The sequence below is a fragment of the Gopherus evgoodei genome, chromosome 1, assembly GCF_007399415.2.
Source record: "Gopherus evgoodei ecotype Sinaloan lineage chromosome 1, rGopEvg1_v1.p, whole genome shotgun sequence".
Taxonomy (NCBI): domain Eukaryota; kingdom Metazoa; phylum Chordata; order Testudines; family Testudinidae; genus Gopherus; species Gopherus evgoodei.
This window is the reverse complement of record NC_044322.1, coordinates 157,226,619-157,254,566: the sequence shown is the minus strand read 5'-3', so window position 1 is coordinate 157,254,566 and position 27,948 is coordinate 157,226,619. Positions and strand designations below refer to the sequence as shown.

At 42.7% G+C, this 27,948-nt stretch overlaps 1 protein-coding gene across 1 annotated transcript; it reads left to right on the top strand.

Moving 5' to 3' along the window:
* The first annotated feature begins 66 nt into the window (after positions 1–66).
* On the top strand, positions 67–27,948 carry DIPK2B (divergent protein kinase domain 2B). The gene is made up of 5 exons (XM_030576610.1): positions 67–480; positions 10,824–11,088; positions 19,164–19,337; positions 25,498–25,786; positions 27,000–27,948. Exons 1-5 carry the CDS (start codon positions 254–256, stop codon positions 27,338–27,340), a joined length of 1,296 nt encoding a protein of 431 aa, XP_030432470.1. The 5' UTR covers positions 67–253; the 3' UTR covers positions 27,341–27,948.

Below are 27,948 nucleotides of genomic sequence, written 5' to 3'. Positions count from 1 at the left end.
CCAAGTTATCTGCATCCTCCATGCATTTCCTCACCCCCCCCCCATTCCCCCACACACCATATTCTTTCCCACCCAGAACACAAACTTATAGAATCAGCAACCAGCTGGCAGGATGGGGACAGTTCCTGGCTCTCATGGACCAAGACCCTCTCTCTGTGTTTAGAGACTCACAATTGCAAACTGAGATCATCTAAAGCACAAAGAGCGAAGGGTGGGATAGCATCAAAGAAGGCAGAGCTTGCAAGTACCATAGATGGGGCGCTGGATGTATTACTTTTGCTCTAATGTTCTAGGTTTATTGATACTGCTTCAGTTTTTGACCCTGAACTGGAGTCCTTCCTTAGAAGCAACAGTTTTTCCTTCTTCTGTGCCCCATGTCAAACCCAGCTACAGTTTTGGCCGGACTTTCCTGGGACTCGATAAATGCAATGCCTGTATCGGAACATCGATTTGCAAGAAATTCTTTAAAGAAGAAATAAGGTCAGAAACTCAGCACAATAATTTTGAAAACATTCTGCCTAGTAACATGAAAACTGACTGTTAACAATTCCAAGTACTTTAGTGAAAAACTCCTCAAAATGTAACTTATCCCCAGGTTTCCATTACAGTGTCAAGTTATTATAAATAATGTATATTAGTATTTTTAAGATGACACAATCACCACCAGATTTGAGCCCTGAATATGATTTTTAAAGTAACATTTCTCAACTTTAACTTTCTGCTGATAAGTTGGCATTGAATCAATTCAAGAGAATAGTGGGAGTGGGGGAAGGGGGAGAAATAGTATTCCAGTTTACTTAGCTGTCTCTGGAATTATTTTCTGCTAAGCAGCTGACCAAAGAGAATTTGTCTTTACAAATTTAAGCTACTGGTAGACTGCATTGAGTCACTGTAAACATGACATAAACATTAAGAGTTACATATTTGAAATGTTAGCACCATATGTACCACATGAAATATGTAGAATTTCATGCACCTGTTAGTTAAGTACAACCAAGATCTAAATCTGCAAGCACAAAGACAAACAGGTACTTCTGCACATCAGGGCCAATTGCATCTGGAGTTTTCATTAAGAACTTGAGGACAACTGCAGATATTGCACATATGTTTAGATGAATTAAACATGCACCCAAGCAGTTATCAGATTGATCTTACAATTTTCAGGTTCAAAAGCATAACACACCATATGACACTAGGAAAAAATGTTATTATGGTAGAGGAGGAGAAAAAAAAGATTTACAGGGGAAAGGTTTATTGTTTTTATTATGATTTATAAGCACAGTCTCTTTTATAGATCTAAGAGCCCCAGGTGTGGAGGAAATCATTGTAGTAAAATTGTGGTTTTAATACAGGAATATAAGTGTAGTAATGCTAGACAAATTACTATTTTTATTTTTAAGCTATTTTATAAAATGTGCTATAGTAAAACCATTAGGATTTTTCTCAGACAAGTTTAGCAATGCTATAAGATCATTGATGATTATTATTTGCCCTGTGGTAATGGTGAAAGGCCCCACTGTGAAAGGTGCTGTTCAAACACATAACAAAAAGATGCTCCCTGCCCTGAAGAGTTTACAATCCTAATCAGTCTGGCATTCCTACTTTGATTAGCTCCCAACACAGCAAGTCAGTGGGACCACAAGCAGAATAAGGTTCTACTCGATGTCAGAGTAGCAGAAAGGAGCCTTCTTGTCCAATTATTTGTACTAAAGTAGGGCAGAGCAGCCCCCACAAGGACCATACCCTATTGTGGGAGGCAGCTGACAAATGAAGTACAGTCCCTGCCCCCAAAAGCAGAGAGAATGTACAATACATATGGCTAGATCCACAGCTGGTATAAATCAGCACGGCCACACTGATTTCAATGAAGTAACGTTGATTGGCATCAGCTGAGGGTATGGCCCCTAGGATAACACCAGCAGGTCTCAGAATGTCCAAGAAGCACAGATGATTAATCCGGCACTAAGGCTGGACAATCACATGGAGACTGTTCTGCCTTTTCCACACATACAGCCATGGAGTTTAAGGCTGGAAGGGACCACCGGATAATCTAGTCTGACCACCTGTAGCTCACAGGCCACCACCAGCACCCACACTCTAAACCTATGTGTTAGTAATAGCATTGGCACTCTGCAGCCATTGGAGTGGGAGTATTAGTAATTACCCCAGGGGACAGAGAATGTTGGTATGAGGGGCCAGAACAGTTTCCCATGCACCCCTTTTAAGACCAGCACTGCCTGGAGCAGCTTAAGCAGGCGTAAGCTCAAGATATTTGTGCGACAGCCCAGTTGGTACCTTAGTACAAGATTGCTCAGCTGTGCAGCCTGCCAAAGGAGTTTTACACATTTGCTTTACTCCTCTGGGTTATTAGTAGTAATAGGAGTAGAGGGTTGGCAATGTGCTCACACCCTCTCCTCCTGGACAGTTTAGCACAGAGGCACCTAAGCAGAGTTGTAACTGGCATTTTCACTCTCCACCTTGCCTTTGAGAACTATATGGAGGATCCATAATGTCAGAGCTCTCCTCCTATGAACCCGCTGCAAATCTCTAAGTAGCATGGTGGCTATTCTTTAAAGGAGTTCATTGCTGGCTTGGCAAGGGCGGGGTTGTCTCGCTAAAAGTAGCAAAGCAAAAATTACTAACTTCTCTGGGGCAGTTACAGTTTGTTCAATTCAGCGCTGCAAAGTGGTAACAAGACATGTTTGTGCTGGGAGCATTTTGAAAAGAACAAACATTTAAATCTAAAACTCTGGTTAGCTTTAACCATTTTTTTTTCTGCAGTGGTTAACACTGCCACTCCACTTGGCTTCCTAGACACAAGGTTTTTTAAACAACTAGCTGCAATCTAGTCCTGTAACTAATTCCCAACACAGAAATGCTATTCTTAAGAGAAATAGGGGGAGACTGTCGATGGGACTTGTGGTCCTAAATCTTTTAGGTGCTTCTGAAAATCCCCCCCCCTATATATAAGCTATACAGCATCATCAGCGAAGCAATGTATGTATTTCAGTTACAGCATGCTTAGTTCATTTTTTCCATCAGTCTGGGGAGCTACTGCCTGCCTGCATGCTGGATTAACCATCAAGGAAATGTGATCTGTGTGTGAGGATGGGAAACAGGATGCCTGAGTTTTCTTCCCAGCACTGCTACTGACTCACGGCTTGGTCTTGTGCTAGTCACTAAACCTAGCTTTGCCTAAATGGATCTGTCTGTAATGAACGTACTAATCCCTGCCTGCCAAGTATGTTGAAAGGCTTAATTAGTTTGACAAGCACTTTCAGATCCTCAGCAGAAAGGCATTATAGGCAAGCAAATTATTATTGTGGCCCCACGCACTGATGAAACTTTATAACTGGAAAGTACATTATGCCATCAGTGTGCTGGCTATACATGATGCCAAATACAGGAGTACTTAAAACAAAGTCAGATTCCCCAGAATTGTGTTACTGTGCCTTAAGATTTGCTAAGGAACCTTTCATTCATTCATACTCAAACTAATGATCAGTATTGGACTTCATGTGCCTGTATATTGCTCAGTTGACGAGGCAGCCATTTAATTATACATCTCTACCCTGATATAACGCTGTCCTCGGGAGCCAAAAAAATCTTACCGTGTTATAGGTGAAACCGCATTATTTCGAACTTGCTTTGATCTGCCGGAGTGCACAGCCCCACCCCCCTGGAGTGCTGCTTTACTGCGTTTTATCCAAATTCATGTTCTATTGGGTCACGTTATATTGGGGTAGAGGTGTATCTGCATGATCCTTTGGGCACCAGATCCAATGCACATGCATATTTGAATTATTCAAATCACAAACCACACCCATGCTCAAAAATTTAAAAAAATTACTGCCAATTGTGGCTGTGTTAGCATGTACAGTAACTCCTCACTTAACGTTGTAGTTATGCTCCTGAAAAATGCGACTTTAAGCAAAATGATGTTAAGCGAATCCAATTTCCCCATAAGAATTAATGTAAAGGGGAGGGGGTGAGGTTCCAGGGAAATTTTTGTCACCAGACAAAAAACTATAAATTATATAGATATATACACAGTATATGTATTAAATAATTTAATATGCTATGATGATTGTGAAGCTTGGTTGAGGTGGTGAAGTTAGAGGGTGGAAGAGGGTGGGATATTTCCCAGGGAATGCCTTGCTGCTAAATCAGTGGTTCTCAAAGTTTTGTACTGGTGACTCCTTTCACATAGCAAGCCTCTGAGTGCAACCCCCTCCCCAATATAAATTAAAAATACTTTTTTAATATATTTAACACCATTATAAATGCTGGAGGCAAAGCAGGGTTTGGGGTGGAGGCTGACAGCTCACAACCCCCCATGTAATAACCTCATGACCTCCCAAGGTGTCTCAACCCCCAGTTTGAGAATCACTGTGTTAAATGATGAACTAGCACTCAGCTGAGCCCTCAAGGGTTATCATGTTGTTAATGTAGCCTCACACTCGACGAGGCAGCAGGAGTGAAGGGAAGGGGAGACAGCATAGCAGACAGAGATAGAGACACACACCCTGTGTGTGGAAGAGAGAGAGAAATACACACTGTCCCTTTAAGTAAGCTGACCCACTCTTAAGTGCATTGTCTTTTTAAGTGGATCAGGAAGTTGAGACAGCAGCTGCTGCACCAGGCTCTCTCTATCTCTCTCCATCCATATGGAGAAGAAGAGGTGAGCAGGGTGTAGGAGCAGGGGGAAGGGGGACACCCTGACATTATCCTCCTCCTTCCCCCCCGCCCATCAAGCAGGAGGCTCGGGGAGCATCTCCAAGGCAGAGGGCAGGAGCAGCACATGGCAGTGGGAGGACGGACAGCTACAATTGCTAGCCTGCTGCTCAGCTGCTGCACAGGGAACTTAGGGTAGCGGGGAGCTAATGGGGGGCTGCCGGCCCACCCTGGTTCCAAGCCCCACCAGCTAGCTCCAATGGGCTGCTCTTCCTGCAAGCAGTAGACAAAGCAAGCGGCTGCCAAACTACGTTAGAAGGGAGCATTGCACAACTTTCAATGAGCATGTTCCCTAATTGATCAGCAACATAACAATGAAACAACATTAACCGGGATGACTTTAAGTGAGGAGTTACTTATTGTGTACTGTCTAAGGCAGGGCTTGTGTCTGTGTTTGTGCAGTGCCTCGCACAATGGGGCTGCGTATTGATTGGGGATTTGAGGTACAGATGGAGATTTGATTTCATATTTGACAAAAATCCCTAACATAGACCAAGTTTAGATTCCACATTTCCCTGAACCTAAAGCCCTACAAGCATAAGAGTTTAGAACACTCAAGTTCCAGCCAAACTCCACCTCTAATGCTAATCTTTCTAAGTAGGCCTCTGGTTAGAATCTTGTGTTAACTAACCACACCTGAGCAACTGTGGGGAAAAGGCTAGTGTTTGTTTAAGCCATGACATTTGACAAGGCAGGCCAGACACAGGGAATGGAAGGAGAGGCATGTCACCAAAGAAGTATACATGGGAATAGCGTGAGCATGTAGGGACAAAATCAGCAAAACCAAGGCAAAGAATGAGTTACAGTTGGAAAGGAACATTAGAGACAAGAAGTGGTTCTTCAAATACATCAGACAAAAAGAAAGATCGGGGATGGTGTGGGTCTGCTGCTCAGTGGAGAAGGTGAACTGGTAATGGAAGATGATGGGAAGGCAGAGCTGCTCAATACCTACTTTGCTTCAGTCTTCTCACAAAAAACATGTGACCAGATGACTCATCCAGTTACCATAGGCAATAAAGGGGAAAGGATGCCGATTGGGATAAATAAAGAACATATCGGAGATCTTCTGACCAATTTGAATGTATTCAAGTCTGGGGGGCCTAATTCTATTCACCTGAGGGTACTGAAGGAACTAGCTGAAGAAATCTCATAGCCATTGTCAATAATATTTTCAAACTCATGGATGACAGGAGAGGTCCCAGAAGACTGGAGAAGGGCTAATGTAGTGCCCATCTTTTAAAAGGGGGGAAAGGAGGAGCCAGAAACTATAAACCAGTCAGCTACTCGAGCAATGTATAAGACATTCAGTGTGCAAGTACCTGGAGGATGAAGGGGTAATCTCTTGCAGCTAGCATGGATTTACTAAGAACAAACCAGCTTGATTTCCTTCTTCAGCGGGGTAACTGGTTTGTTGGATAGGAGGCAATGGACATAATATACCTGAACTTCAGCAAGGCTTTTGACACAGTCCCACATAATATTCTTATAAGTGAGCTGGAGAAATGCAGGCTCAGTGGAACTACCTTTAGGTGGATACATAATTGGTTCAACAACCACAAACAAAGAGTAACTATTAATGGAATGATGTCAGATTGGAGGGAGGTCTCAAGTGAGGTCCCACAGGGATGTGTTCTGGGTCCAGTGTTCTTTAATATCTTTATTAATGACCTGGGTGTAGGAATAGAGAGCACATTGATCAAATTTGCAGAAAATGCAAAGCCATAGGGCAGGGGGAGAGGTTGCCAACAGTTAGAAGGATAGAGCTAAAATTCAGAGGGATCTTGACAAATTGAAGAACTGGCCTGTAGAAAACAAAATGAAATTCAGCAAAGACAAATATAAGATGTTACACTTAGGGAAGAAAAACCAAATGCACAAGTACAGAATGGGAGATAACTGGCTTGGAGAAGGATCTGGGAGTTATGGCGGATCACAATCTCAACATGAGTCAGTAATGTGATGCTGTTGCAAAAAAAATAAATAAAAATGCAAATGCAGTTTTAGGTTGCATTAACAGAGGCATAGCATACAAATCATGAGAGGTGACAGTACCGCTCTACTCGGCACTGATCAGGCCTCAGCTGGAGTGCATTGTCCATGTATAGAAAGGAGGCAGAGAAACTGGAAAGGATCCAGAGGTGAATGACAAAGATGATCAAAGGGATGGAACACAAGCCACGTGAGCAAAGGCTGAAGGAACTGAGTATGTTTAGTTTGGAAAAGAGGAGATTAAGGGGGGATGTATAGTGGTCTTCAAATACTTGAAAGGCTGCCATAAAAAAGATGGAGAAAAGTTGTTCACTCTAGCCACAGAGGGCAAGACAAAAGGCAGTGGGTTCAAACTAAAGCACAGCAGATTTAGATTGAATCTCAGGAAAAACTTCCTAGCTATCAGAACAGTAGGCCAATGGAACAGACGCCTATGGAGGTTGTGAAAGCTCCTTCACTGGAGGTTTTCAAAAGGAGGCTGGATAGGGATAGCCATCTGTTGTGTATGGTTTAGACCCAACAAAATCCTGCATCTTGGCAGGGGGTTAGACCAGATGACCCTTGTGCTCCCTTCTACCCTATGGTTCAATAATATAGCACTAATATACTCCAAGTGAACATGTATGAAGCCAAGGCCTAAAAGCCTCCAATCTCAGTAGCAGTGATCTAATTTGACTTGCACATCTTGAATGGAACCATTGCTGGTGAGTGACACTTTGGTTTGTGAGCATTCACACACTCCAACTTAAGTAGTTTTAAAATGGAGCTTGATGACTGTGATTGTACACCTGTAGCAGCAGCAGGGGACTAGATCAGTGGCCCAGAAGGTCCCTTCCCATTCTATATTCTCAGTTTAAATGAGTTCTTGCAAAAGTTTGTACAAAAGCAAAACTTTATTTTGTGGGGGGCAAGGAGGGAAGATGGCACTGCTTGAAACAATAAAATGAGGGAATTTTACTGGAGAAAAAGGCTAATATTCTGGTATAATTCTTTATGTGGCAAATTATTCTCTCAACTCTAGAAATCACCAACCAGGAATGGATTATACTAACATTTGAAGTAGGATCCTAGAGCAGAGACAATCTAATTAATTCCCATATTATTTCTCTGTGCTGTTTTCCTGACTGAAAGTCAAGAAGGTTTCCTCTGTAGCTTTCAAACTTACTTTATTTTGTTAATGTCATTTCATCTATTTCACCCAACCCTCAATGGAGTCTCTTGCCAATCCTATTTTAGCTTCAAATTATTGACATTAATTTATGTGGAAATGCAATTAGGAAATGCTTTCCAATGCTTCCAGGCCTGATTATAATTAGGACATTTTTATTGGCACCGCATGTTTGATATTAGGCTAGGAAAAATTTAGAGTTCAAGCCACATTATTTGAGTGTGTTACTTGCAAAATACTCAGCTGTGCCCCTAAATTATTACATATGAAATGTGTGTGTGGGCAGGGCTGAGGGGGCTGATAGTAGAAAAATCTCCAGAATCTAATTACACAGCCCATATGCTCCCCTCCTGTGCAATATTGTGTGTAGGGGAACAAGTTAGTGAAAAATCTCCATGGCTACACTGAAGCTGCATACCCAGAACATTTCCCCTCACTTCCCTGCTCCCAAAGAAGTGGGGACGTCAGGCACCCAGTCCTCCAACTCCTGTCCAACTTTGTGAAAGGATTCCCCTTCACGCTCCCATGAGGCACCCTGCCCTGGCTATGATAGCACAGCAGGACCAGTAGCCATGCTGTCACTGGCTGCCAGACTCCAGCTGTGCCCTGTAATGCTGTGGAGAAGACTCCCAGGGCACAGTTTGTGTTAATTTCTTCCCAAGCAACATTAATTTTTCAGGAAGCTTTCCTCATTTGAGGGTGGGGAAGCCAGCTACTTAGCATGGCTCTGCCCTCTTCTGGCTGTTCATTTTTCTTGGGTGACCCATAGGCTCATGGCAGAAAAACAGCTACCCAGAGCAGGGAGCAGAACAGAGCTGGTTGGAATTTTTCAATGGAACAGTTATCTGTCGGAAAATACTCATTCAGCGAAAATTTAAAAAACCCTCAGAAGTATAGTAAAAATGAAGTGCTTCAACCATGCCTAAATGAAAAGTGATGCCATGTGATCAGGCATGCTTCATCAGGTGATTTCAATAAAGACACTTCTGTATTTCCAACCCAACATTTCAGAATGTTTTTTGTGGGAATTTTTGACTTTTCTTCCCATTTCAGGATGAAAAGAAAGGTCAAAATGTCAGAATTTCCCACGGAATGGAAACTCTGAGTTTTGACCAGCTCTGCTGCATAGTCCTTTTCTCCATCTAGAGGGCCCCACTGTGGCATCTGCTGCAGATTTTGTTCCCTCCACTCTACACACCGTGGATCAAGATTGCTGGGGAATCCTCTGCACTATCCATTTTCACACACACCATCACAGAGTTTTGTGGGGAAAGAAAACAGGGGCGCAAAGACAGTTAATTAGCCATTCAAATAGGAACTGATTGGTGCTGTTTAATACACTTGTCCTCTGGGTGGAAAAACACAATTCAGTCCTCAGCGAGTATTTGTTCACTTTACAAAATCACCACCCGATGCAGCATGGCCGATCATATGGTATCATAACAGTAGGAATATCTGGAACGGAACTTGGACATATCCATTCTGCTACCAGCAGTGACAACCGCTACTCCCCGTACGAATTGTAGTGATGAGACAACCGCGAGACACTGGTGATGCAATGATAATGCAGGAAGTCCACAAAAAAGCATTTAATTGGCAATGCTCCTCATTTCTGGACAAGTGATCATGGGTTCACAACCTGAACTCAGATTTGGGTTCATATCCAAGGCTGACATCAAAGATACGTGGGGCTTAATAACACACATAACACAATTAGACGTGCAAATCAGATATTTGTGTATATACAAAAGTAAGGGGTCTAACTGGCCGTGTGTAACAGATGACTTACACATGCACCCATGGCACTGGGGTACATAGCTTTGAAAGTTTGGGCCCAAAAGCGCAACACGACAGGGGGCTGATACATTGAATCCTTCTAATGAGACATTGAATCCTTCTAATGAGATATTAGAGAAAGGTCCATGCTGCCTTTTCAGCGCAAATTAAAGCTCCTGTAGCAAGTTTGAATGGAGGGGATAATAGAGATCTGGGCCAGCCGTGAAGAAGAGCTCTGTGTCAGCTCGAAAAGCCTGTTACTCTCACCAACAAAAGTCGGTCCAGTAACAGGTATTACCTCACTCACCTTGTCTCTCTCATATCCCTGGTATCAACACCATTGGACAGTGACACAGACTTACAGACTTACGTGTTCTTCCACAGGTACCTTGAGACTCTAGAGTTTTACTTTTGTTTTCCACAGCAGCACCATACACTGAGGTACAGCGCAATCCTTGGGTGCTTTAAACCTTTTAATCGTTTATAACTGTAGCATCTATGTTCTCTGCACAGCATTATGAGAGGATGAAGCTACAAGGACCCAGCTGGGTTCCAAATAACAGTGTTTACTAACTACACAAAACCATACCAGGCCTAACTACATATGTACACTGCTACTCTGGCAGGGCTCTGGTGGCTTCTGCATTAGAGGGCAGGTTGGCTACTAGAGTGCTCCTAAACTATTTTAAAGGGCTACTACCCAATTCCTAGCACTATAACAACTCTCATTTTCCTCCACTGTTTGTAACTACCAGCTGTAAGCATGAAATGAGAATCTACTTAGTTACCAGAAGTGTCTTTCCTCTATTGAATGTGCACACTTTTGTTAGCGTAGGGCTGCTCATAAGTACAAGGCTACTGGTTGAGTTTTTGTTGTTCAACAAAACACAATATGCGAGCACACATGAATTTCCGAAAGGTTTGCCAACAGGTCTGAGGAGTGGGGAGAGAGCACTAGAACAAATGTGGAGCCCCCTAAACTTACTAGTGTCCTTTTCACCATTCCCCTCTGCAATTTAAAACATTTTAGAAATGATCAAATACTTTTTCTAGCCCCTGGAGTTTAAATAAGAAAACTGGAAATTGTGCTTGAATTGTCCAGCATCATGTGGTTTATTAACAGAGTCTCTGCTGGGAACTTACTTTGCTTTGACAGGTTTGACAACTGGCTCGCTTCTCATTTAAAACTGCCTCCCAACTACCTTCCCAGTTACTCCGGGAACTACACAGATGATGCTAAAAGCTGGCGGCTGGTTGAGATCTCCAGGCTAACTACCAAATACCAGCATGACCAAGCTGACAAGAGAATCTGTGCTTCCCTTTCCAAGGCAAAAAGCTGCAGCATCGAGCATGTCTTGAGGAAGACGGAGAGATTCCAAAAGTGGCTGAAAGCAAAGCGCCTCACACCAGACCTTGTGCAGGTGAGTATGCAAGGTCCTGTTTATGAGGAGCACACCAATTTGGCAGCTACTGCAGTTACCTCCTGTAACAGAGTCTGTGCGGACTCTCTGATTGCTTCCTTTGTTTATTTTTTAAACTTCATAAAGAATCAAGGACTGTGACTCACTGGAGCTGCGTAAGCTCTAAGCTTGTGGGGCTCCACAAGAAATAGGATTTTGACCCTCTCAGAGCACTGTAGTGGGGACACAAGAAGAGGGGGAAAGTGTCTTCAGCACCACGTGGATGATTCCCACATAAAAACTAATCAGAGGTTAATATCCAAACCAGTCCATTTTAATTTTCTTTTGTAATGATCAAGACTAGAACTGGTAGCTTTTTACAAAGCTCCTTCAGTTCCATTCTGCCTTCTCTGCTGATTGCTACTGGTCCATCAACCCCTTAGGAAGCATCCCACAGGAAACGATTGCCAGGAAGTGCTAGTGGAGAATGGCTGGAGAGAACAAAATTAAGCCCCAGGGAGGAGAGGTAGAATGAACCAACTAAGACTTTAAAACTAGGATTGTTTTTAAAGTAAAGGAGAGTTGGGACACCACCAGGACTATGAAAAGTGAGCAGGGAACACAGATGTGCAGCAAACTTTTAAGAAACATGCTGATTTTACAAGTTTCTACTCTCCAGGCTGTGACTTGGCCCATAATGGAACAGACTCTAAAGTCCAGATACAAACATCCCTAATTGCAAGGGCTCAAAATCTGAATCTTCCCACTGTTTGGAGTGCTTTAATTCAGGGATCAGATTAGACCTTTTAGAGAAATAGGAAATCTGGGATCCAAACTGGGATCCTTTCTGAGCCATCTACTTGTTGAACATTCCAATATGTCAAACCTCATGCATTAAAAAATCACGAGTCAAGCCTCCCAAAATCCTGAGATTTAAAATAAAATAAATAATAATAATAATAATTATAATAATAATGTTTTTTAACAGCTACCACCACAACCACCACCACCAGGTTTGAGCTTTAAAGGGCATACTTTCAAGCTTTTCTGTTTAACCATGAGGGCTAGAAATTTTGTTTTCTCCAATGAAAGTAGAGATTCTCATGTAAATCACCTGACTCTAAGAGCTGGGACTTTAAGAAAGTTGCCAGCACAGAACCCTGCTTCAATGATTATTTATCTGTTCCCCTTGTCACTGGATAAATGACAAGCAGTTTTTTTAAAAAGCCTATTCAGTTATTTCTTTCCTCTGAAAGGTCAGCCTTCCCTCCACTCCTGGAGAGGGGATTTATAGCATTCAGCAGCCCTTGGGGAGGACAGCATCATTCTCTGTCATTCTCTGTCTGTCACCACTAACTCCCTCCCTCCCGGATGGTCAGGAAACACCTGCCTTCTCAGCTGATCCCAGTGCGCACTGTGAGTGCATGAGAGGAAAGCACCACACTAAGGGGGACCCAAGATTCCCTCAGAGGCAAAGCACATGCATCCTAACTCCGGGGCACTGCAGGACTCACTCCACAGGCCTGGAAGTAGCCCAGAGGCACCGGACTAGGATTCCTATTTCTTAATCTCTAGGCCATCAATAGCAACATGTGTCATGCAAGAGGAAGTTTGCAGGCTTTTTATTGGAATCCTTAAATGTCACAGGGTAAGCAAGGAGAGACCGGTGTGTCAGTCACAGCTTCAGGGAAGCCGCTGGGTGGTTACTGCCACTAGGGAGAGGGAGGAGAAGATGAGAGAGATAAAAAGCATATGGTGCAAGCTGATAACCAGGAAGCAGAAAAGGCAGGAGCAGGTTTTAAACAAACCAGCTCTGGAGAAGCACTGAGCTCCTGCTGCAGTGTGTGTGAGGAAGGCGCCGTTCCCACTCCAGCCAAGGGGCAGGGTGCTGCCTTTTGCTGAAGATGGCTTTCAGACAAGAGACCGACACCACTCACCCCATGAGCAAAGGGTTGTAATGACTGCTAAAAAAGGAGGGAAAGGAGTGGGTTGGTGACTATGATGGAAGGAAGATCATTCAGCTGAGTGTTTGTGCTAGAAAGGGTCACTCTCTAAAGTGGGGATCTGCTTTGAAAAGGAACCTCATAAAAATGTCAGCCTGTAACCCACCAGATCCGCTCCCTGGGCACATTCACTCAGCTCTGCTGACTCCTAGCAATAAGGAGTTTCTGCTGCTTTTTACTCCTGCTAGTCTGCAGAGCAAGCACAGCTGAGACGGCGTGAGCTGCAAATCCATAGGCATCATCAGTAACAGGGTTGTTGACTAAATTGCGATAAGGGGCACCTGTGCAAACCACTGACAGCACAAGAGTTACCCAGGTGTCACTGTGGGACTAATTGGTTGAGCAGAACCTTTATTACTGGCAACAAGGTGGAAGGAGCCCAGTGTGACTCTCAGAGCTGGCAGCTAGAAAAATGAGCACATTTGAGCTGGAAGACAAAATAAACCCGGGACAGAACAGAACATCTCTTTGGGAAAAGGCTACACACTTTTTGGAAGATATATTGTACTTCATCTAACAGTCGTATAAAAGAGGAGAAGGAAAGGCAACTGGGGGTTACAGCAAATGTTCAAAAAAAATTCCTTATCTAAGATTCACATTTTCTCATCAGCTGCATTACATGAATGTCTCTTTTGAAATCCTGTCGTGAATGGTTTTCCACGTGCATTAATGCAGTCTCTCTCCACAAGATGGCAGTGTGGAGTGTTTTACTGGTGCTGAGGTGGGAAACCCAACAGTATAGCTGGGCAAGATGGTGAAACCCATCTGGTGAGCAAGTTTCATGAGAGGTTGTGTATAAAATTGGGCATTGTCATGACAGTGGGGCAGAATTACTTTAAATCAATGGCTAAACAAACTGACGTGCTTAAAATATCTATCTACTGAACTCAGGAAACCTGTATGTTTCAAAATGGAGAAATTCTTCCTGAGATCTGCTATAGAGATGTTTAATTATTCACCTCCTACTCCTCTCCCTGGGGTCCCTGTCTTATCAAAGGCTCTTGCCACTACATAAAGCCCCCTTGGTCCTCCCACACTTCCTCAGTTTCTCTGAAACCCTGTTTCAGTTGGGCTGGACTGTGTCACAAACACACGTCACATGAAACAAAATCCCAGCACAAGGTGAATTCTGTTTGTGCACCCCCTGGCATTGCACCCTACTTCCTCCTACAGTCTAGAATTTCCTCTGTGCACATCTGAGAATGCTGAACTTATGTAGGCTCCCTCGTGCCCGAGAGCCAAATTGCTGGTGCCAAGGCCAGGGCATCATTCAAACTCAAGAACAAACTCACTGAGCAAATTTCAGCAAGTTTTCAAACCTTTCTGGTCCTGTCAGTTAAAGCAGGGCACCGTGCTCTGCAATCAACAAAACACACCTCACACACTGATCTAGGATTGCAGCTTTCACAGCTGCATGGGTCTTTGAATCTGAAAATGAAGCAGACTAGCATAAACTGACATCACTTGGTTTGAATGAAATATAAACTTGCTCTCCTTTAGAAGTGCAGTTGTTTTCCCCTCACTTTTAATTCTCAGTAAAGGTGGGCCCAAACCAATACCCCAGATTGTAAATACTTCCCCTAAAAGCCAAACGTGGATCCAAATTTTACTAATGTCCATTCTTTATAATGGGCTGAACCAAACATCCCTGAAATGTGAGGTATTTGAAATTCAGAGCCAGGTTTTCTGGTTTAGTCCTACTGTAAAATGGATGACGGGTTTTCTGTGCATTTCTCTGACCTGTTCAGCTGCAGGAGGTTGGAGATCTCTCAGATACCCCTCCTGAGATTTAAACAGGAAGAGCTCCAGAGGTGTCCCCTCTGAGCTGTGATTTCAGTGGTATGGTATTTGAAGTACAAATTAATGTCGGGGTGAATGCTTTGTTTCGTGAGATGATAAACGACTGCAAACACTTAACACAAGAACTATTCAGTGATTGGCATTTTTGGTAATGCTCAGGGTTCTACTGATGTAGTCAAGGTAGCAGTATTCCCCATCAAACTATGGTCACTAAGCTGGTGGCTGCACCAGCCTCCCTGTAGCTTTGGATATATACGAGATCTGACAGAAACTATTGGGCTTAAGTAATTTTCTTTTATAGAACAGAAAATTATGACAAACCTTAACATACTTGAATCAAAATGACAGACCATGAAATAATATTTTTCACTTTTCACTGACTGCCCTGCCTGACCCAACTATCAATTGGGCTGCCTGCCACAATGATTATTTCATCTGCCACAGTGAAAATCTTTATTGCAAGCTACAAATGCATCAGTACTGAAATCTTGCTTGCCTCAGAGACGATCCTGATTTAACTCTGTGTTTGTGTGCAGCACTGGATTGCACGTATTAGCCTGTACAGTAGTAATAGCAACATGCTGTTTTGTCTGTTTCAAGCTCCAGAGTTCATCACTTGCAGCGTCAGAGTTCAGACCACGTGCTGCTTGGTTTTTTCGGTGTGAGGTGAACAATAAAAAAGTAGATGAGTTTCAGCAGAGATCTCCTGCAGGGCAAATTTCTAATTCTAACAACCAAGAACAGCAAAGAAAAGGCTTGAGGCACAAAGTTGTGAACAATATAGGTACAAGAAAACCCCCTCATTTTTTAACTTGCCGATTTTGCACATATAAATTATAATGTGAAGCTGTTAATCAGCCTGATAATCCAGCTTCCACCACATAACCACCATATTTGGGTATCTGGCCCGAGGAGCAACCTTTAAAGCCTCACTTTGCTCATTAAATGTCAGCAAGTGGTTCATTCATCTAATGCCTAGTCCTTTGTAGGAAAGTATTTTTGATCCGTAGCCATCTCCCAGACCAAAAACTCTTTTTTACTTATTGCCTTGTTACTAGAGATGTGCCTGAACCAAACTTCCAGGTCTGAACAGACCTGAACTTTAACTGGAGAAGGATAATGCTGGTATCTGAAGCTGGAACAAGATCCTGATTTTTGCAATAGTCCTCCATCTCCACCATAGGCTGAACCAAAGTCTCAGATTCAAACACCCAAAATCTGTGGGTGGTTTGAAATCCAGATTCAAATTTTTTGCAGCCTGGATTCATTTCTAATTGTATTAATTCACATAATACACATAGCAGTCAATCCTTAGTATGAACTGCAGATGGCAGTGATTCAGGATTGAGTTTATCCCTTCCTTGAATGTTTGGTAGTACTTTGTGATTGTGACAGTATAAAGACAGGACGGTTGTGTCGCAGAAGTCACTTCTGTGTCAGGAAGAGCTCTGAGTCTGTTTGCACAAATAAGCATGCGCGCACACACACACACCAATTTGTATTCCGCTGCATGTCATGGACTAGGAAAAAATTCCATTTGAGTGAAAGTTGATATAGTTGGGTCAGTCCTTTATTAGACACAAACATGGGATTTTTTTTTTAAGCCAAACCAAGTACTGCGACTCAGCGCCAAAACATGCTGTCAGATGACTTGGCATGTCTAAGGCTTTATGTACAGTGATATAGCTGCGCCACTGCAGTGCATCTCATGTAGATGCTCTGTGCCAACAGGAGAGAGCTCTCCCATCGGCATAATAAAACCGCCTCCACAAGCAGCAGAAGCTATGTCAGCGGGAGAAGCTCTCCTACCTACATACCGCTGTGCACAGGAATGCTTATGTCAGCGTAACTTATGCCGCTCAGGGAGGTGGTTTTTCACATCTTGAGCACCATAAGTTATGCTGACATAGGCTGTAGTGTAGATGTAGCCTTAGGGTACATCTGCACTACCCGCTGGATCACTGGGCGGGTAGTGATCGATCTATCAGGGATTGATTTTATCGCGTCTACAGTAGACGCGATAAAATCGATCCCCGATTGCTCTGCCATCGACTCCAGAACTCCACCGCGGCGAGAGGTGGAAGCAAAGTCACCGGGGGAGCAGCAGTGGTCGACTCACCACCATCCTCATGGCCAGATAAATTAACCTAAGATACGCTGACTTCAGCTACGCTATCCGCAAAGCTGAAGTTGCATATCTTAGGTCGACCCCCACCCTCCAGTGTAGACTTAGCCTTAGTTTCTAGAGTGAGAAGACATTGCAAGGGATTTAAGCATTCTGTACATAAACCAATTATCTGTAGCGCTTTGAATTGCAAGATCTTCAGGTGTGTGTCCAGTCAGTGGATTCTGTCTGACAATTTTACAACTTTAGATTTAAATTTTTTAATTGGCTCTCTTTTCAGCAGCAGAGATGGCACTGTTCTTTCCCCCTAAAAATGTTGACCCCACTCCAGTGAAGCACTTAAGATGTGCTAAACTTTAAGCATGTTAGTACACCTATTGAAGCTAATGAAGCCTATTTACCTGAATAGTGCTTTGCTGGACTGTGGTCTTTGGTAAGTAAGTAAAATATAAAGAAATTGTATTAATTGTTGATATAAATGTGGGAAACAGGGATTTCACCTATTCAGCTTCCAGCCTCACTCTTGTTCATTCTGTTTCTATGCCAATAATAGCACTTGCCTCAAGTCAGAAAGTATGAATGAGCACAGTCTGAAGATCATTTAACTCAAGTGGGTGTGTTCCTGGCTCCCAAATTAATGACAAACATACATTGGATACTCCTGCATGTTCATACTGACCTATATTTCAGGTTCACTTATCTGCTCCCTCCTGAGTGGTGTGAATAAGACAGCTATAGGATTCTGATCTTTGTACTGGAAAAAGTGCCAGTCACAGTTTTAATTAGGAAATCCCAAAAATAATTCCATGGGAAGTGAACAGCCTTGATCACCTTGCCAAGTTCATATAATAGGATGAGCTATGAAGTTGGAAGTTACTTTAAAGCAATAAAAAAAAAGGTATCACCATTTTTACTCCTACAGCATGTAGTTATGGGTCTCAATGTTTGCATTACAAACTCCTGCAGGCAGCAAGGATTTCTAACTTTGGCTGCAAATATTTGCATACACTCTCAGCTGCAAGAGAACTTTGTCACCACTTATCAACCATTTAATATAATTCTGCTTGGCTCTTTTTTCCCCCCTCACTCCTCTTCCAAAGGAAAAGTGACTCGAAGTCAGCAATAACATGCATGAGAGAACTGTAAGACAGAATTGCCATTTTTCTGCTTAATTTTGTGTTAGACAAAGAATAAATATCTTCTTGCTAATGCTGTTCTGGAAGAGAGAAATATAAGAGGACTAGTAACATTTAGATACTGTCAGAGTTAATTCTCCGTGTCATTTCTCCATAACTGACAAAGTAAAGTGCATGTGTTTTAAAAATTAAGCTATGTCGAAGTACATCAGTGTAAATAAACATTGACATTTATACCAGCTGCAGATTTTTAGGTACTTTTATAACTCAGATATTCAAATATAGAAAATGCAGCTTACCATGTGATGAATCCATAAATCTGAGAATCATTTGTTGCTGGTATCTGCAAGTATAAGCAAGACATTAAACCTATATGCAAATTATTTAAACCTATATGTAAACCTTATCAGAAAGAGAATACATCTTATACAGGCACCTACATACAATATGCATATATGAGTTTTTAAATTTTATCTAGCATCCCTAGTGAATAATATTATAGAAAAAGATCAGCCATAGGCTAAGGTGAACAAGGATGTGCTTGGAAGATGCTCTTTGAAAGAAGGAAGTGGGCTCCAGAAAGATGGAGAATACCAGTGAATGAGCACCACTCACTACAGAGATTTGCACAGAGGGACACAGACCCTAAAAGCAAAATTAGTTCAATATACTGACACAGAGGCAGACAGGAGTGATACCTCCAGGTTGGATTGGATTTTTCAGAAACTGTGTCGCTTTTTGAGATATCTTCATGAATACACAGCTTAGAGAAAGTCTAAAACATGGGACTGTAGCCAAGACAGTTCAGTGTTTAAAGAAGAATCTACTGTAAAATACCCCTAAACCGCTCCACGTTTCTAACAGTAATTGAGAGGAATCTGTTATAAAGATAGCTGTAAGGGGGATCTGGTACAAACCTGCTGGCAGAGTTCTCAAATAGCATATAGAGCAGATCCTACTAGGCTGAAATATTATGAACTCTTACAGCTGCCAAGTATAGTCATCCCAAGTACCTTTGTTCTTTCCTCCCAGGGGTTACCTAGTCCAATGCTGCGCTGTCCCTCACAGCGGCTCTTAGACAGAATAGTGCGCCGCTATGCTGAGGTACCAGATGCTGGCAGTATCTACATGGATCACCTCACAGATCGGGACAAACTACGCCTCCTCTACACACTGTCAGTGAATGCACATCCCATCCTGTTACAGGTATGGTGCCTCTTCCTATGGTGAAATATCCTGAAATCAATCTCAAGTATGATGTTCTCCAGTTGCTCAGGACATCCAGCAGGTTCTTTCACTATCATGCTAAGCTTTATGGACTGCCATTGTTCCTTGTACCTCACTGAGGCAAAAAAATTAAGTCAACTCTGAAGAATCTGGGCCTGATTTGTATAAATGCAGAGCACTTGAAACTACCTTTGAAGGCAGAGAAAGCTGCAGTGGCTCAACACCTCTGAATCAGAACCTGTGTGGATTGGAATGCAACAAAAACAACAAAATGGGGGTCATGTTCCATTTGTATTGTTAATATATTGCATTAAATCCCAAATAATTGATCATCTAAACAGAGAGACCCAGACTAATGGATTAGCACCAGGGGTCAGAGTTATGGTTGATTCCTGCTATGTGATTCCTCAGCCTTAATACTGCATTAATATTCATGTTTTACATACATCAGACACAGTAGGACTGAATCAAAATTGAGTGCTACGTTTGGATTAGCATCATCCTCTTTCCTCTTCCTAAGAGCCATTTCAGAGAGAACCTCTGTTCCCCCTCCACAGCACTGTCCACCTCTTTCCTACTCCTCATGGCCAACTCATATCAACCCCTATATTGTCCCTTTTCCTACAGCACCCTTCCCGAGAGAGGCTATTTTTTGACTCCCCATCCTTGTCAGTTGTCTCAGATCCATACACCTTCCCAGCACTGTCCCACACTCTCACTCATGCCCAGAAGTGACCTCTAAAATCTGGGTAGACTGCAGGTTTGAGACTGATCGCCAGGACCAGACTTTCAAATATGCTCGGTTCCCATCTGCTCCTATTGCTCTCAGTGGGAGGTGGCAGATATTGGGCAGTTTTGAAACTCTGCAACTACCTGGGAGCTGTTGACTGGGTGCCAAGTTCTTCTGAAATCTGGTTCCTGGTCACTCACAAAGACACTTGTCTTATTCTTCACTCTGCCAGTGGCGTATGTTCAGATCATCTCTGACATTCTCAGCAAACTTTGCTTATGTCATCATGGAGATCTGCTTACCTCAGCCTGCTAGGTCACTATGATGGTGTACACTAGGGAGCATTTAGGGTAAGCTTTTATCTCGACAATGCTCATTAGTCCACTTCAAAATTTAATAGCTAAAAAAATCACTTTACAAAAAGAAAAATTACATCTTTCTGGATAGATTTCATTTCCTAAATGTCTTTCCAGAAAAGGGAACGGCAGCCTTTAATAAAGTTCAGGAACACAGACCTGGCATACCAGGACGTCTGCTTAATCAAAAGAAGAAGTTCTGTCTCTGCAGTGCCTGTTTCAAAATGCATTAGGGAGCCTAAAAGAAAGTTACTTTTGAAAAGTAATAATCTAACCAAAACCTTTGGGTTTGTGAGGTTAAAAAAGAAAGAGATTCCCTCTTGATGTGATGTGGTATGATAACTGCATTGCTTGTGAGAGGCGAGTCCAGCCTCATGAATGCAGACAGAATCTTTAAGCTATATCACATAGCCATGTATTCTGGGGATGCTACAGGAAACTATTTTATAAAAGGTTTAGAAAATCTGTGAAAAATGTTAACTATTTCTGCCCCTCCCCACACCTCTCACCTTACCTGAATTACCACAGCTCCAACTGCATGGGGCTCAACACGAGCCATCCAAAAATAACCTAAAAATAGCTTTTCTATGCCTAAAAATGTCATGACTTTAAAGTATATCATTATCTTGGCCTTTCCAGAGAGTTCTGAGTTTCCCTTTCCTAATGGTATAAAACTTCTGGGTCATGAGATCTCAGACTTTACATTCATGACACACAAAAAATTGCAGCTGGTCCAAGCCCATCCCTGGGCCTCAGTTCCAGGTAATTTTAGAAGAGTAACTCCACACTAGGGGATGAAAAACAGAAAACAGCAGCAGATTGATTTCAAAGAACAAGAGCAGTGGTTTGAAACAGCTCACGGCTTTGGAATGGTGGAAGTGGTCTGGGGGTGGAAGATGGATCAGCAGGCAGAGGTGAAGTAATATGGCCAAAGGTACATGATAAATATATTGTAGGCTTCCGCCGTTTATCAAATAGTGCTGCAATTGCTCTTTATCTCAGGAGCATTGTATGTGTGTACATGCGCACGTGTGCTGACTATATATTGTAGCATCAGACATATATCTGGTATTGCCATCCAAATGCTACATGTTCAAAAATCATTAGACAGGCCCCAAAAGTCATGATTAAAAAAATAATACATTTTGGGTTCTTATTTGCATCTCAGTGTTTAGTCTTTAAAGTGCAGTGGAGTCATATTTTCATGCTTTTCTATTAAACCATGAGCACTAGGAACTATTTTTAAAAAGTGACAGCCAAGGCCCTCACCTATTCCCGTGACTCCAGGAGCTGGTGTTTTAAGAAGAAACACCACTTATAACAAAACTTGGCAACACTATGATGAGACCACAGTATTGTCAATCTCAAGTGTTCAATAATATGGAATCACGCCCCGCCCCCACCAAACATTACACTGGCTTCACATTTATGAGATATTTAAAAATAATAAATGTGGGGTTATTTTTAGTTGTCTTGAGATATTTCATTGCTGCCATCAGGGCTAGAAATTGCTTTTCTAAAAAAATACAAGTCAGTCAACTTTCAGGTAATAACACAATCCCACCAATTAGGGGCTTTAAGAAAACTCCCCAGATTGCAAGATTCCTGATAAAAATCATGAGTTTAGAATACAATTTCTTAAAGAATCCAATAATCCTTTAATGCAATCAAAGCCCCCACAGCAGAGGCTGCTAATTTAGCAAAAGACAGTGCACCACCCAAAAACTCTTTCAATTTCCATTCGCTGGCCTCTCCGTGCCACACCACCCACGTGAAACCATACAAACTCTCTCCCTCTCTCTCACACACGGTAGCACGGCGGGCAATCACCACCACGGCGCTTCCTGCTGGTCATCTGGGAATTAACTCAGTTCCAGCACCTCCTGCTAACCGGCGTCTTCCTACCGGTGCCTGCTTCTCCCTGGTCTCCACCCACTTATAACACTTCAGGCCCCGTGTCCCTCCTGGACCCTGGTGCCCCTTTACTTTGGGGTGCTGCCCCACAGCAATGCTCCCACACTCTGGGTCTCCCATCCCCAAGGAACCCCAATCCCCTAAGCCCACCTTGCCTCAGTGACCCACTGCCAGTCCTCATCTAGCCCCATCACTCAGGGGCAAACTGCAGTCTGAAGTGGCCACTCATCATCAGCAAGGGGGGTTGGACCTGCCTTTCTAGCCCTAGCTGCCTCCCTGCAGCCCAGGGCTGGCCCACAACATTTTGGCACCTGAGGCAGGCAGCTTAAATGATGCCCCCATGTCCCCTCGCTTGGGGCAAAACTTTGAAAGGTCTCAATTCTGCCTTCTTCCTGTTCTACTCCTCTCACGGTAATGCTCTGCTACCTACCCCAATAAAAGAGAACTAATAACTTAAAATGCCTTGTTCAAAAATTTAAGTAACACTTAACTTTCAAATGCCTGAATAGCAAATGTAACTTTTCTTGTCTGCATAGTAAAAACTTGCATTTTAATTCCCAAATATACTGCTGTGTTCCTTGAGCTGCATGAAACGTTCTTCAGCTGACTGTATTGCACAATCTAGCACCTGGTTAAAGAATTCAACTTTGAATTGTTGTTTGGGGTCTCTTATGGGATTATCCCTTGCCACGTAATCAAAATGTCGTCTTCTTCAGTGATTCTTGTGTTCTTGAATGGGTGGGAAAATAGCTTCAGTGTGAAGTTCCTCTGCCAACTTCTGTGCACTCTTCAAAACATTTTGAAATCTCTCATCTGACCGGTAAGATTGTAGATATGACTTTGCTTTGTCCAGTTGTTCCATTGCTCCAGATATATCAAGATCAACACCTTGGAGTCTCTTGCTTACAACATTTATTTCAAACAGTATGTCATGCCACAACACTAAGCCACACAGAAATTTGAAGTTATGTATGTTTCTGGTGATTCCATTTCCCTCTGCCACTGTTCTCCCACGAACAGTTCCTGTCATAGCATTATCCTCCACAATGGAAATTATGGCATCATCTATCTTCCCAATTTGGTGTTTTGATAGGCTTTATCGCCTCCACTCGACTTTCCCATGGTGTGGCACTCAGTGGTTTCAGTGTCAGAGAGGATGTTCCCAGATGTTGCTTCAAAATTTGCAATCAATGAGTTGATGCAGAGAAAAATACAGAGATGCTTTGAATTACATTTAAAATTCAGCAGCCTCACTAGAGGCTGATGCTGCATCACTGACCACCAAATTAAATGAATGAGAACTGCATGGGACAAAAAAAGCTTGAGGGTTTAACTCTTAGATCTCTGTCTGCACTCCGCTGTTCTTTCCTCTCATGTTGGCACCATTATCGTAGCCCTGATCTCTCATGTCAGCTATCACAATTCCCATATCTTCTAGCTTTTTAAGAAGCACATTTGTTGTACCAGCTCCTGTAATATCATCAGTGTCAATACATTCTAGAAAATGCTCTCTGACAGTCACCATTGCAGGGACATTTTCACTAGGTTCTGTTTTTGTTACAAAATGCACCATTAAAGTCATTTGTTCCATATGGCTGATGTCAGGTGTGCAGTCCAGAATAACAGAGTAATATCTTGCTGACTTCAGATCTGCCACAATCTTCTGTTTGACTTTTGTTGCCAGTAACTCTATGATCTCATTTTGAATTGTTTTTCCAAGGTAGTGATGTGTGTACATTTCTTGGGTGGTGACTCCTCTTAGATGCTCCTGGAGTACAGCATCAAACTCAGTCATCAGCTCCACAATTTTAAGGAAGTTTCCATTGTTTGGCACATACAGCTGATCTGAAGTGCCTCACAGTGCTAGATTTTGGGTAGCAAGCATTCTCACAATGGCAATGAGCCTTTTCAGAACATTTTGCCAGTAAAGAGACTCTAATGCAACCTTCTCTTGATGCTGATCATCTACAGTGGCCTTTAACTCTAATCTCATCTCCAGCTCTTTCCACCTATGGAATGCTCTCTGGTGATTTGCTGCCTTTTCATGGCATGCCAGATTTCTAGCCAGATTTTTCCTGTCCTTTGTTCCTGTAGAACCCAATATGGCTGGAACATTAGGAGGAGTTTGCAACAAAAACAGTATGCAGCATTCTGGGTTTTTGAGTACATAAGCCACAGCCTCTCCACTTTGTCACCATTGGGGATTTCACACCAGTAATGTGTTGGATGGACATTTCTATTTTCATTGTCTTTGGGGAACATGAAGTTTTTCACTTGCTGTGGCCCATGCAGTACAAGGAAGTCCCTCAGGCTACTGCCCAAGTAGGTCCACAGTCCTGGATCATCTAGACTTAAGGTCTAAACTCAGCAGCAGCTGTTTCTTGCTCCTCCACCACATTCTTCTCTGATCTACACTTTTTTCAGGTACAGAAGAGGCTCCTCCCCTTCTCTCTCCCTGCAGCTCCTGCTGCTTTCTGTCATTCCCTCTCACTTTTTCTCCTGCGTGTCTGTTAATGTCTCGTGTCCTCCTTCCTCCAGCACAGCACTCCACCATCCCTGTGCATCTAGAGCAGAGAGAATACATATGCACCAGCAGCAGACAATTTTCTACACTCTGGATCCTAGTGGTGCACACACCCCTAACAGTCTGGCACCTGAGGTGGCCACCTCAGTTTGCCTCATGGTAAGGCCAGCTCTGCTGCAGCCCTAGTACCTTCCCTGGCCTTTAGCAAGGCCTCAGCCTAGGGACTCACCAGGACAGAGCTCCTCAGCTCCGCCTGCCTTTCCCCAGCTCTGCTCTTCCTCAGGTACTCTGCTTGGTCTCCCAGGCAGCCTGGTCCTCCCTGCTCCCCAGCTGGAGCAAGAGTCTTGTCTCCCACTCTCTCTGCCTGCTCTTTTATCAGGGCAAGCTGTGTTCTACTTTGGTGCAACCACACCTATGACTGACTCCCCAAAGAGCCTCCCTTGACTGCTTTTAACCCATTCCTAACTGGAGCAGGGTGACTACCTCACTGCGCGAACACACACACACACACACACTTTACTGCATATTCCTGGAGACTCTGTATGTGTGCGTCACCGCATACACACCTCAGAATTTACAGTGACTAGATCCATTATTTTCCTTCTCTTCCCACAGATTTTCCCAGAAGCGGAGGGATGGCCATTTCCAAAGTATTTGGGGTCCTGTGGCCGGCTGATTGTCACTGCCAGCACCAGACCTTTAAAGGAGTTCTACAGCTCTCCTCCTGAGGTGGCAGCAGATCTGGCTCTCCAGCTCCTCTCTATTGTCAATTCCATGAGGAACAATGACATGAACTATTTCTTTTATTTCGTCAGTGTTGATGCTGGCACATTTGGCATTTTTAACAATGGGCTTCTGTTCATCCGGGATGCCAGCACATTGGGAATCATTGACAAGCAGGAAGGTACTCAGTATGATCTCTGAATAAGCATCTGTCATAGGAGGATTTAGCAAGACAGGAGAAAAAACATCTTTCACCTGCTATGCTAGTTTTATTTAAAACATCAAAAATTGCTCAGTAAATTGGATAATTAGAAGTTCAAGAGGAGAAATTTACTGCCAATAAAAACAGAACCAGCTCCTGCAGTGCTTAGCTCTATATTACAGACCTTTCACTGGTACTGTAAATGGTGCTGTGACTACCACTACATTAAAGAGCGTTGGAACAGTTTTTGTAGCACTACACAGCTACACAATGGTAATATCTGTGCCTAGCGACAGTGGACGACACAGCAATATTTGAATGCTAATATTCAACAGCTTCCACTTCTTTCTTTAAAAACTGGTGTCACAAAAAATTAATTTGCAGACAGAAACTTCACAGGCCTATCTCAGTTTTAAATATTTGGCCAAATCCCTTAGATCCTTCCAGGCCATTTTATCCCATTGACTTTAGAATTATTAACAAAGGAAAACCCCTTTCTGTCAGTTTGTCTTCAGTTCAAGCTCTGCCTTTCACCAGGCAAACTGTGAAGTTAGACACCATCAAAACTAGAGCTGGGCAAATAGTATTCGTCTAATAAACTTAACATATTTCACTTTTTTCTTTTTTTCCCCATACTTAAAAAAATGTATTCAGCTTATGCAGTCATCTGAATAATTCTGAAGTAGTTACAAATTTATACTGATTTTGTGAAAATCTTCTAGTGAAACCTTCAGTTCTATCTCTTTCGCATTATTGGTCCAGCTCCAATCAGATCACCTCTTGTTGAGTCTTACTGGTTTGGGATGAAATTAAAAATTGAGGCCTTAAGTACTTGCGGCAATTTCTATAGGGACTTCAAGTTTCAGCTCAGTATTTAGGTTGTACTCAAGTTCCTCTGCTATTTTAATGGAATGCATTATTCTTCTCCTCCGTCTATAAAACACTGCGGGGTAGCAATGAGTTCTTTTCACCTCAACTTTTCAGAGACATATATGCATTTCAGAAGTGTGGAAAATGACCCTATACATACAGCCTACAAAGTGCTTTGGGACAAAAGGTGCTAAATTAACCTGGGTTATTATTAACATAGGTATACACTATTTTAAATGACATTTTCTTACCAAAATGACAAGCATATATGACTATAAAAGATTTGTACATTTCTAACAAATGTTTTTATTGCCTTTATTAGGTCTCCAGCTGACTGATGGGCAACAGGAGTATAAAGACATATTTAGCTGTTTGGCTTCGGACTGCCAGTCTGCATTTCCCTCCTGCAATTCAGTCACAGAGAAGCAGAGCCTCATCATGGTGTGTCAAGAGCTACTGCCTAAGCTCCTAAAGGGAAAATTCCTCCAACCTGTTCAGGAGAAAATAGACAGGTTCCTAAGGCTCTGTGCAGACAGCTTCAGAGCAGACCAGGAAGTCAGTGATTCCGCTGGCAAGTTGATAGAGCTCTTGAAATCTTTGCAATCTTGCGATTCCCATTTTGCCTACCGCTACCCTGACTGCAAATACAGTGACAAATACTAATGGCTGAGAGAAAGCTCCTCCTGAAAGAGTGGAGTGGTGTGCAAACAGCTCAGCTCTCACAGAAAGTGAAGAGGCTTCAGAGTGGAGATGAAAGGAGGATTCACAGAAGCCCTGGCTTCCTAGCATGATACCAGAGAGAGGCAGCACAACACATGCAGGGTTTGTTTCCATCTGACTCAGACACATCACATTGGGGTATTTGCTATGCTGTGAAGTCTTCACTTAAGTGTTATAACATTTCTTGAATGACCCGAGTTAAGAGATGAATAAATCTTATTAATGCATTTTGGTCTTTGAGGAATTTTCCATGGCAGCCATAAAGAAAAATTAAATACTAAGCCATCTTGGTCACAACTAGGTGGACTCGTATACTGGCAGATAACACAGATCCTGCTGATAAAGACTATACAAATTATATGAGATGGATGGAAACATTTAAGACTGTCCTTGCGGGGCTATATTAATGCCATAAAAATGATCTTCTCTGAATTGAATTATGTGATCGGTTTGCTACCATGATGTTACTATTATGATTGCCAATTAATTTGATGTTATATGGGATGGAAAGAAGCAATAGATAGCATTAAAGAGATGAAAGCTCCCCTTTC